Below are 11,943 nucleotides of genomic sequence, written 5' to 3' on the forward strand. Positions count from 1 at the left end.
GGGGCCCAACCAAGAAACTGCGAAGGAGAGGGAAGAAGACATTATTAGAACATTTTTTTTGTTTGAAAAACACCTTTAATGTCACAGTCACCATAAAATAAGAGGTGAAAATTGCTCGTGGTCCCAGTGAACTCTATGCAGGGAAAGTTTAGATGGAAGGAGAAAACACCGAAAGGGACAGAGCTCCTGCCCACCCCCATCCCGCGGACCACGGGTCGCGGGGGGCGGGCCTGGGGCGGGGCTTCGTGACGTCACAGGACCAACGCGCCGCCGTGTTGTTTTTGTGCTCCCGAGTCTCGGGAAAAGCCTCCGGGAATTCTTTACCTGGGCCTCCCGTGCCTCTGGACCGGGGGCCCCCGAGACCCCATCTGAAAGCTCTGCGGAGCCGCAGTGCGACGGGGACTGGCCTTTCTGAAGCGGGTCTGAGACACATTGCAATTTGTTCCGAGGGAATCAAGACGGGAGAGACGCCTTCGTGCGCGAGGGAGGCAGGCCCCGTCCGGGGATCTTAGAAACCCTGCGGTCCATCATGAAGTTCCAGTATAAGGAGGACCATCCCTTTGAGTATCGGAAAAAGGAAGGAGAAAAGATCCGGAAGAAATATCCGGACCGGGTCCCTGTGAGTGTGGAGGGGGAGGGGGAGGAGGGAATGGGGGGGGGCGGCGGAGTCGTGATGGCTGCCAGAGGCACAGAAAGGTGGTCCCTAAAAGTACTTAACCTGGACGCCCTTCACTACGGAGAGAGCCAGTGGAAGGAACGTTTGCACTGCGGACCCTTTAAAACCCGTATCCCCAGGGCCCGTCCCCATCTTTAGAGCTGACCGCAGTTTTAGAGCGGAGCCTACGTTTGAGTGACTCAGCAGTATTCAGAGGATGTGTGAGCTGGGATGTACTCCAAATGTGGGCCTTTTTGCGCGAGAATGATTAGGTTGGGACTACCCATTTGCTGCCCTTAAGACTGCATGGAAATTGTTCTGGGAATAACAGATGCGGTGGATTTGCTCCCATCAGTTTTCTCCTTAGGTGGGTCTCCGTTAATCAAGTTGACTTTGGCCCTTATAGCCTTGGGTTTGGGAGGGAAATGTTCGGAAGCCAGTGGATCCTTTATTTTTGTCTCTGAGGGTTAGGGAGCGGGCGTGGGGGGATGGGGGGCGCCCCAAGACAGGCCTGGCCCAGAAAACAAGGTCACGTTCTCCGCGCAGTTGCCTCATCATTCTTGGCTCCGGGGCGTGTGGGGCTGTAGCCAGCCTTCCTCCGGTATTTATTCTGAACACATTGTACCTGGACACAATAAGGAAGGACTGAGACCTTTTTTCTCTCGGGTTTTTGGACTCTGGCGTACGTAATGTAAAACTAGTGCAGGCAGTGAGGAGGGAAGAAATAGTAAGGTATCTTGCTGCATCCGGGCGCTTTCCCCCTCTCCCCCTCCCCCGCCTCCTGCCTGGTTTTTCTCTACTGTGGGCTACGCAGCCGGATGGGAAGGCAGAAGGCTTTAAAGTGTGGTGGAGGGAACAGTCATTGAGCTTTGGCGATGGGGGACTAGAGACCCTAAGGACCCGAAGACCCTTTATCTTCGGGCAGGGGCATTCGGATAAATATTACAGATAATTTGCAGGTAAAGGAATTGCCATTATCTGATGGTGAGAGGTACTCTTGAATTCCTTTCCAAACCTCATCTAACTTTGGTGTTCTTACAGCTGCCAAAAGCGACCTGGGCCGTATAAACCCCTTGCAGTCCTTTTCCTATAAGGGTAGAGGAGATATTAGGGCTGTTCCATTCCCCAGGAATTACATACAAAAGGGTTTTCAGCTAAAAAGGAGAGCTAGCCCTATTACCCACTGACGGATTCGTGACAGATTGCTTGCTTGGTCTGTGGACCTTGCATGACTGCTTTAAAAGTTTCCCCCAAATCTTGGTGATACCCATTCCTACTCTCTTATAGTAATATTTGAAAGTGACAACTAACTTTGATAACTTACCATGTACCTGGGAGTATTCTCAGTTCCCTGTCTATATTCATTCACTTAGTCCTCACACCGTTATAATCCCATTCTACAGAGGCAGGATCTGAGGCACAGAGAACTGAAGTAACTTCCTGAAAAGTTTCACCTGGCTGCTGTGTGGCAGAGCTGGGATTCTGACCCTGGCCGTTGGGCCCTCCATGTCATATTGTTTCTCAATCTCTAATGCAGTTCTGTTCAACAGAATTATTTAAGTGTGCAGTGTGTGCCTCGCACTGTTAGGTATTGGAAATAGAGAAGTCAACTGTTGCTGCCTTCGAGAGTTCACAGATGGTAGTAGGATGCCAGAACGGCATCCCAGTCGGCAAAATGACTACCGTTTATTCAGAACGCTAAGTATGAGGCTCTGTTCCAGGAAGCTCCGTATAAGTCACAAACTCAGAATTGTACCTGTTCCTAAATCTAGTTAAAATTCTCATACATTTCCTCAAAACAGTCTTTTCCATTTCAGTCATTTACATGCATTCACCCAGAATATTTCAGCTAATCCCCCCCTAGTTTTGTTCTGCTCATTGTTTGGTGTTAAATGTTTTACTTCTGTGATAGTTTGTAAGCCATTATGACTCTCACTTAGATCTCATGATTCCTCCAGTTAGGTTTTAACCAGTGGTCAGCCTCTAGCTGCTCCTTAGGTGCTCAGCCTGTGGCCTTCTTTCTAGTTGTGATGCAAAAGGATCTCTACCCTCTGAATCCTGAGATTTGGTGCAAGTTCTGGGCAGAACCCTGAATCTTGCTGTGCTCAAGTGTTGTGTTTACGGAGAAGAGGGTTAGACTAAATGATTTCTAAAGCCCGTTCCCCCTAGACCATTGGTGTCATTAAAGCAGTCACGTACCCTGACTGCTTACGTGACTTGAGTGTAGCCTGAGCACATCTGTAGCTGCCACCCAAAAGAATAGGCGTGCTTGGGCCTTGAGACAGAGTTTCTTGAGATTTTGAAGTTACCTTTCTAGCTACAGTGTATTGAAAACCTGCAACATAGCAGGAAACTGTTAGGAAGAGATTGCCTGTTTTTTGAAATTCATGAGCAGCCCTATGGAGTATTAGTCACATTTCACAGAGGAGGAAAACTGAGACCCAAACAGGCAAAGCATCTAGGCCCAGGGCCCACTGTAACTGAAGGGTTCCTGGGAACTTGAATATTTTCTGGTAAGCGAAGGCCTTAATGATTCCTTCTCCCCTCCTTTTCCTCCACATCCAACCCTCTCTTCCCGATGTCACAGTTGCACTTGGCTTTGTCGCTCTCTTTTTCTGCTCCCTTCACATGGTTTCCATGTCTTATTAATCCAGGCTGGAGCTGCCACGTCATCTCAGAGCTCCTGCGTGACACAAGGCAGCCTCCTTCCCTTTGATTTTATGTGCCTGCGGCCTCCTGTCCATCCTCATTGTTGCGCCATCACTGGTCTCTTCCTGTGCTCTTCCTACTTTTTCTTTTAATTTCTGACTCACATATCACTGCTGCAGTTTTGATTTTTATTTATTTATTTTTTCTTCCGGTTTTATGGAGATATAATTGACATATGGCACTGTATAAGTTTAAAGTGTACAGCATAATGATTTGACTTACATACCTCATGGAATGATGATCACAGTAAGTTGAGTGAATATCCATAATCTCATACACAGATAAAAAATTAAAGAAGTAGAAAAAAAATTTTGTTTTTTGTGATGAGAACCCTTAGGATTTACTCTCAAAGTGTAATTGACCTACAACACTGTGTTAATTCCTGTTACACAACGTAGTGATTTTTTTCTATACATTTCAAAATGATCACCGTGATAAGTCTAGTTAGTTATGGTATGTCACCATATTACTTAGTTATTATTATATTCCTCACACTAGACATTTTGTACCTGTGACTCATTTATTTTGCAACTGGATTTATTTTTATTGTTAAGTGTGATCACGTCCTTCTGGTCTTCCAGGTGCAGGATTCTTTTTCTGTGCAAAAATCAGTAGGTTTTTCACTTGTTATTCTCTCCCCTTAAATGTAAAAGCTTCAGATTTCTCCAAATCAGTCCTTATGTTTAGATCTTTGTAATTTACAAAGCCTTTTCACTTAAAACGTTATGGATTATTCAAGCTCATTGTATCAGTTCCATGCCTCTGTAAAAGATGTGTTGGAAAGTTATCGTCTTCCATTTACTTGTTGGAATGCTGAAGCTCAGAGAGGTTAAGTGACCTGTTGAAGGTCACAAGCTACTAGGGATACTTGTCCAGTGTATATTTCTATTTCTTTAAATTTTCTGTACTTCCCATATCTTCTGCCTAGAGTGATTATATTTTCTAAACTAAAAATCTAAAGCTGATGGTTTTACAATAGATTTTAAATATTTTTAAATGAAATTAAATATTATATCATATAATATATAAATAGTAAATATATTTATATAATATTTACATTTAAGTATATTTAAATTAATATTAAAAATTTATTTATAAGATATTTTCTATTTTATAAATCTTCATGTATAAAGAGTCTTTTACATATCTTTTTTTCTTTTCGTTACAGCCATATATGATCTTTCTAAAACTTGAAATATTATAGAAATATTTAATGCAGACATTGAAAAATCTCTTAAAATCCTAAGAGATAATCAGTATTGACTAATGGGTTAGTTATTGTACTGACATCATATTAAAGAATATAAGAACTGTTTTAATACTTACTTTTTTTTCAGTTAATAGTGTCTTGAATATATTTTTTTCTGTTCTCAAAAATTTTGATAAAGTATAAAATTTGAACCACATTATCTGTACCTTTAATAAATAGCATTTATATGAAAGAATAAAACTAATAGGTACTCAGGACCATCTGAGAAAATTCAGACAATCTTCTTGGTGCTTTAACTAAATACCAGAAAGTATATATCCTATAGTATACCTTACAGGTAATTCGTAATTAAAATCAAGGTTTTAAAATCTTTACTTTTCATAACATGCCCTCCTCATCCTCTTGTTATTGCAGTAATAAAACCATAACCTTATTACGAAAGTCCATTTTCTCATACATTTTGGAAGGGGGAAGGGGGAATAAGAAATGGAAAAGCTGTATCGGCCCCAGACAAACTCACTTCAGATAGGGCAACTGTAGGATGTAGAGGGGAAAATACTAGGTTGGATTCTGCAGTTTTTATCCCCACTTTCTACTTCTCCTCCCAGGTGATCGTGGAGAAGGCTCCCAAGGCCAGGGTGCCTGATCTGGACAAGAGGAAGTACCTAGTGCCCTCTGACCTCACTGGTAATGCTCCTTCCCTCCCCGGACTTCCTCCCATGGGAAAGCATTCCCAGTCCTTCCTGTGTGCGTGCGACTGTGGGATTGAGAGGAAGTAGAATTGAAGAGAGTGAGTGGGATTCTCCTGAGAGTTAGGTGATTCAAAAACGGTGATGTCATAGTTCTTTCCCATCACCGATTTCCTTAAGCATTTCCCACGATAGTGCTTTGTTTGATTTAGATGCAGCAAAGTACGAAAGCTTGAAAGAAAAGATCCGACGTCCATTATTTAAACCGCTTAAAATTCAGCTTTGTTATTGTGATACCAATTTACTCCAAAAGGAAAACCAGACTAGTTTATTGGGAGAATCACATTTTAGAGATTCTCAGCTGAACACCTTGTCTCAAGCTACAGTTTTTTGTTAATACATCTTGTAGATACTGTTTGGATAGGATACATTCATTCTTCACGTTGATTCTTAATGGAGTAACCAGTGCATCCAGGAGGCACTTGGAAAGATTTTGTAGATGTGTTTGCTCCAGAGTTATTCGATTTGCATATCAGCCTTCTAGAAATCTTCCAGTGTGCTCAGTGAAGGGTAACGCATGGAACCCCACTCATTGCCCCAACATTGGGGTGACTAATTGTGCTGAGATTACTGCAGTCTATTAGACCGCTTCCCGTCACAAGTTTGTCTTAGGTGGGAGTGGGAAGTGTGTTTCTTTCTTTCTTTTTGTTTTTTTCTTCTTCTTTTTGGCTGCACCACGTGGCTTGCAGGATCTTATTTCCCCGACCAGGGATCAAACCCGGGCCCTGGCAGTGAAAGGGCCAGAGTCCTAACCACTGGACTGCCGGGGAATTCCCTGGAAGTGTGTTTCAAGTCCGATTTAGACAATGATGGGAGTGTTTCAGTCTGGAGACACGTTGTATTCCCTCAGAGGTGTCCTCAGGCCTTGAGTGGATATGCTAACATTAGGTCTGAAATTGAGTAAAGTGGGGAAGGATTGAGGAATTAAACTCCTCGATGGCATGTCAAGAAATATGCAGGCTTCTCTGAGTGTCACTTTTTATTCCTAACGCTGTAGGACGGTATTGGGCTCTGCTCAGGTGATACGTAAGTCTGGTACTTTTGGAAACAGGTGCAGTAGGATTTTTTTTCTGGATCTTACCGTTCTGCTAACCTCTCATTTTCTTCCTCCTTTCCTTCCTTTTCTAAAACCTTCCTTCATCTAGTTGGCCAGTTCTACTTCTTAATCCGGAAGAGGATCCACCTGAGACCCGAAGACGCCTTATTCTTCTTTGTCAACAACACCATCCCTCCCACTAGCGCGACCATGGGCCAGCTGTATGAGGTAATGGTCCTGGTGACAATACTGTGCAGTCTGGCCTTCTCTAGCTTTTGTCCCAGGTGTGTTATCAACATCCCAGGTGTGTTACCAACATACCTGGGAAGTGGGGCAGGAGGTGTTGTTTATCAGGTTCCTTTCATGAGGCCGTGTCAGGCTCTGGGAGATCAGATGCCACTTGTCCCTTACGGAGTGAGCAGCCCACTAGATTCAGTCCCTTCGAATTCTCTTTTTAGTTTTGCCTTGCTGTAGTGTTTTAACATTGGATCGTCTTTATTGAAACAGCAGGAAGTGGTTTCTGACTGCAAAAATTCCAGATAAAATGAAATTTAAAATTACGGCAGTCTGTAAATGGATTCATTTGTCTTCACAGATAAACTCAGTTGGAGGGAATAGCTTGAGTGTTTTTATTTGGTTTAATTGGTAAACTGTCAGAATCTGATGAGAAAACTATAATAAAGGACTTTATCGTGCTATATCACCTAAGATTGTTACTGCATTATTATTCCTTAAAGGGTTTCACACAATACTGCCTTCTTTTTGTGTCCCATTAGTGACTTGCACAAACTTTTCTAATAACCTCTCATTTTTATTCCACAGCATACATTCTCTATTAGTTTTTATTCCAGTATCTATAGTTACATTGGATCTATGTTCCCCTTGCCAGAGTGAGCCTTTTAGGGGTCATGTTTGTATCCCTGGTGTGTATGGTGTTCTCCACGAAGGTTTTTGTGAACTCAGAGTTCAGAGTTGAATCCCAGCCACTTCTGCTGCTTCTTCGATGCTCTTTTCAATGGGGACTGATGGTACCTCCTCTGCCTACCTTACAGAGTTGTGTGAGGCTCTGAATCCTAGGGATGATGAATGTGACTATGTTTTCTAAACCGTCGTCTTACCTCTTCCCCTAGGACAACCACGAGGAAGACTATTTTCTGTACGTGGCCTACAGTGACGAGAGTGTCTACGGGAAGTGAGTGGCGGAAGCCGGCCGATGGGAGCACCCGGACTCGGGGCAGGGGGAGGGGCGTGTGTGGGGCTTGGGGAGAGAGGCGGGGAGGTCTCCCCCTGTGGAGGAGACAGAAGGTGAAGACATCTGGAAACACTACACTGCACACACCATCACCATATTTTCACATGCTCAATTGATATTTTTTGCTGCTTTCTCGGCCCAGGGAGAAAGCATGTCAGGACAGAGCTGTTTTTTGGCTTCATAGAAAAATGAGGATGCTCTAGTCTCACAACACTGCTGCGAATTAACTTTCGTGGGATTTCCATAGAAGAATCGGGGGTGGGCAAGTTGGGGCCAGAGATCGTGGACCACCCGTAACTTTCCGCTCTCCTTCTCTTTGGGCAGAGATTCTATATTTGACATTTGCACAAGACATGTAGGGAAAGGGGATGGGAATGTTCTAGGATCACTGGTAGTGGACCATTCCTGGGGACCAAAAGAGACCCATTGTAATTGAAGCATTGTGACCCCTGACCTCTCCTACCTCCACATCTCCTCCCGCATCCCATTGTCATCTCACAAGCATCACAGTACCCACCCCAGTGGTGGCAGTAGACGTCAGACCCAGACACTTAGATGGAGCTCTCCTTCTGCTGGAAAATAGAGGCCAGGCGTGAGGGATGTCAGGATTGCCAAGAGAGTCTTGATAGCATTAAACTGGAACTGACAAAGTATTGAGCATCTCTGTCTAACCTGCTTTGCTCTTTGGTGCCCCTTTTCCCCACACCTACCTTGGCCTTGAATGAGCCTCCGCCATTTCCAGTGATAGGCTAAAACCCCTCATCTGGCATTTCCCAAACTTCACTCCATGGATGGGGACAAAGATGAGTTACGTATGGAAGGGGCGGGTGTGAGGTAAGATGGATTGTCCACAGCCCCCGCTCATGCAGAATTCTTGCTCCCGGGCTGCTGCCCTTCACTCTCACACGCACGGAAATGCCCAGTGAGGGCCAGCTGCTTCCCTCCTTGGGTTTTCACTTACCACAGCTGCTAGATAGAAACATTTGAGAGGGTGACTTTTAGTAGTTCCTGGGGATTCTATCTGATTCTGATCGTTTTCACTTTAGGGGTTATGATGTGGGTGGGAGTGGGAAGCGGGAATTGCACTCAGATGGGACACTTCAGTTCATCTCCGCTAATGAAAAGGGTCCTTCCCGTGGTGGAAATCCGTGTGTCAGTTCTGTCAGCTGCAGGCTCTTGTATCATGAAGTTTCTGCTGTCAGGCCGAGGAAATAAAAGAATTGCGTAAAAACCTGCCGTGAGTTCAGAAATGTCGCTTCTATTTAGTACGTTTTAGAATAGACGGCGTGTGGACTCCAAGCAGAAAACTTAGAGTTGGGGTGGCTGTCGGCTGGGTGCCCACGCGCGGCCAGACGTGTACCCTGCCCGTCACTGCCCAGGAGTCACCGTCCAAAGGTGAATGGAGGCGGGGCAGCGTGCCCAGGGTGTCGGTGCAACGTGGGTGATTTTCTCCTCCGCAGATGAATGCCTTGTCACCGCTTTACGTGTTCCTCAGAGCTGAAGGTGGAAGACTGCCTGCGTTAGAAGATTGGGGGCGGATGGGGGGGGGGGTGCTTGCTAAGATGCAGATGTCTAGGCCTTGCGCAGATTCGGCTGACTCAGCCCCTCAGCGTAGGCAGCTGCATTTTAAATTAACCGGCTCCTCGTGACTGCTGCACGCTGAGGTTGCAGAGGCGTTGCTCTGGTACCTGGTTTTGCTGTTAGTCCTAACCCAACCTGTTCTTTTCACGTCTTGGTCAATAAGAGGCCACCATCTCCCAAGGCGACAAATGGCGCCTCCTTAAGGCTCCTGGGGTCAGAACAAGCTTGATGCCGTCCGACCTTAGGGAGTCTTCATTCAGGAAGCGATGCGTAGGTAGGCGGTGGGGTGCCAGTTCAGAGACAATGAAAAACAGATTAGTACAAATCCCTTTCTGAAAGAACTTCTATCCATTTCTAATCTTTAATCTCTTGCAGGGCTATATCCCCACGTGCTGTCTACCTCTGTAGAGTTTTATGGAAATATAAGAGTCAGCAGAAAAGAAGCAGATGGTCATAAGGGATCCATGGCAGGACTCCACCCACCACCAAGCCCAAGTCACGCCCAGTGTGCTGACTGAGAGTTACGTTAGGACTGAGAGGAAGGGTAGGAGAAGCCCAAGCCCAGCAAAGACCACATGCAGGAAATACAGAAAGTTCTAAGGAATTTTCACGTTGACGTCAAGGCATTGGAAATGGACCCCTGTCACTCCTGGCAGGTATTGGGGTGTTTCTGATAAAGCCAAATGGAAGCTAATACTGGAATTAAGATAATGAACTTGACACTAAAGACTTGCCCACACTACCTAGGAATGAGACTGGATAAATGTTTAAAAGAAAAACACATGGCAGCTCCCCCGTCCTCCACACGCACTGGAAGCAGTGGCGCGGGAGACTGTAGGCCGTTGCTAAACCAGAGAAGGCCTTGAATTTAGAGGCCGTGCCTCCCCCAGCAGGCCTTTGCTTATTTTGGTCCTACTTATCTCTAGATTTTCCTGGTAGAAAAAGTTTATCCTTGGATGGGACATTACCTACCATATTAGACCAGCCCTCTGACCTAGGTACCTGCATAAAGTTTAAACAGCTGAGTTCGGAGACAAAGGCAGGCTGGATATTTCATTGTTCTCAGTTGGATATGATGCTCTTTCCTGCACATCAGTATCTCAGCATCATTTCCCTGTTCCCTGCTGGCCAAGCTTTAAAGCTTCTTAGCACCCTCAGTCCATTGTGAGTCATCTTGAACTAAAAGCAGGTTAGGAAATGTCCTTTCGTTAACTGGGTCTCACGTAAGATGGACTGACACCCTGATGCATATTCCTGGGGACCAATCTTGAATGATGTGTCACATAAGTCCATTCTTCCCTTGGAGGCCAGTATGACATCAACGGCAGAGTTGAGTGAGTCCTTAACTTTTACTATATATTTTGGTAGCAAGATCTCAGATATAGCTGTAGGATAAGTATACATCTGGGTTTGCCAAGGACAGTCTAGATTGGTGCTTCCTGTCCTGATTGGTTTATTAATGGTTCCCTATTGCACTGTCACAAGTCCCCCAGTGGACACAATGTTGTATGGTCACGCTCTTTATACTTAGCGTAAAAAGGGAAGCTTAGTCCCACCATCCATCCCAGTGCAGCCTGCCCCAGCGCAGGGTGCGTAGAGACCAGAAGAAGAAGGCCATTCCTGAATGGTAGATTGTTCTGCTTCATTCTATTTTCTTCCCCAATGCAGAGTTGTTTTCTTCCTTTAAAGCACTGTGTACTTTAAAAAAAAAAAAGTTCACGGACCATATTGTGAAATCAGAAGTTAGGATTGCAGAAGAACAAAACAAATGGTTAAATCGTGAATAGAGGTGATCAGGCAGACGGGGGCACTGCCTTGCACACCTCCAGGGGGTGCCCTGCCGTGGTGGTGTAAAAGCACTCTCCGGAGTGGCTGGTGCCCAGGCTCTGCCCTGGTGCATTCACCCTTTGGACACACTATTGTCAGTTATTGCAAGGTGCCGTGACCCTGTTGCGTGTATTAAGCACGCAGTTCTATCAATAAATCGCATCTGTCGGTAACCACCCAGTATGATGGGTGTGGTGTGATTTTGAGATTCTGTATGTGGGCTGGGACGGCACGTGTACACTTGCCCGTGGATACAGCCCCAAGTCAACTGCGATAACAAGTCATTTCTGAAAAATAAACTAGTTGATAAACTGATTCCATCCACTTCTCTTTTACTCGATACAAAACTTGGAATCAGCTGTTTCTAGCTGTGTTTTCTTCGGGATATATTTTTTACTCTGACAAATTTGACCAAGTTCCAAGCATTCGTCCTCGTTTTGTTTTTGCTGCATGAAACCACCAGTTATTTTCAGAAACTGGTCCACTTGTCCTTGAATGGCTCTGAGTCCAGTTGGTCACTTTACTGCCGCCCGAGTAACTAGTTCCTTCCTATCCCCCCTACTCTTCACCTGCCCCTTTGCTTACCTGGATGTTACAGCGTGGGGCCTGCAGTTTGGTCAGCTCCAGCCTGTGGCGTACCCTCCCGTGGATGTTTCAGGGCTACAGAGCTTGGTTTTCTCATGCTTCAAACAGCCTAAACAAAAAACACTGGAGTCCTCATCCCAAAAGCTGTAAGATGTTGTGAAGATGTCAGCCTGTTTCCCCTGTTGTGTTACAGGACCATATATATATATATATATATATATATATATATATATATATATATATATATATATATATATATATATATATATATATATATTTTACTTTCATTCTTACTGTTAAGGGCACTTTAGTACTTTGTAAATACAGATGACCAGGTTA

The 11,943-nt window shown here is 44.9% G+C and overlaps 1 protein-coding gene across 1 annotated transcript; it reads left to right on the forward strand.

Annotated features, from left to right (window-relative positions):
• Nucleotides 1-256: 256 nt before the first annotated feature.
• Nucleotides 257-8,861, forward strand: GABARAPL1 (GABA type A receptor associated protein like 1). The gene is made up of 4 exons (XM_082666288.1): nucleotides 257-619; nucleotides 5,183-5,261; nucleotides 6,469-6,587; nucleotides 7,490-8,861. Exons 1-4 carry the CDS (start codon nucleotides 530-532, stop codon nucleotides 7,553-7,555), a joined length of 354 nt encoding a protein of 117 aa, XP_082522414.1. The 5' UTR covers nucleotides 257-529; the 3' UTR covers nucleotides 7,556-8,861.
• Nucleotides 8,862-11,943: the final 3,082 nt, after the last annotated feature.

This window comes from Grampus griseus (assembly GCF_964374135.1).
Source record: "Grampus griseus genome assembly, chromosome: 11".
NCBI lineage: Eukaryota > Metazoa > Chordata > Mammalia > Artiodactyla > Delphinidae > Grampus > Grampus griseus.

Bases quoted from the DNA above. Each gene is read 5' to 3' on its own strand.
- GABARAPL1 (XM_082666288.1), top strand. From the start codon at position 530: ATGAAGTTCCAGTATAAGGAGGACCATCCCTTTGAGTATCGGAAAAAG. The intron at 5,262-6,468 runs GTAATGCTCCTT...TCCTTCATCTAG, and splicing joins AGTGCCCTCTGACCTCACTG to TTGGCCAGTTCTACTTCTTA. The intron at 6,588-7,489 runs GTAATGGTCCTG...CTCTTCCCCTAG, and splicing joins CCATGGGCCAGCTGTATGAG to GACAACCACGAGGAAGACTA.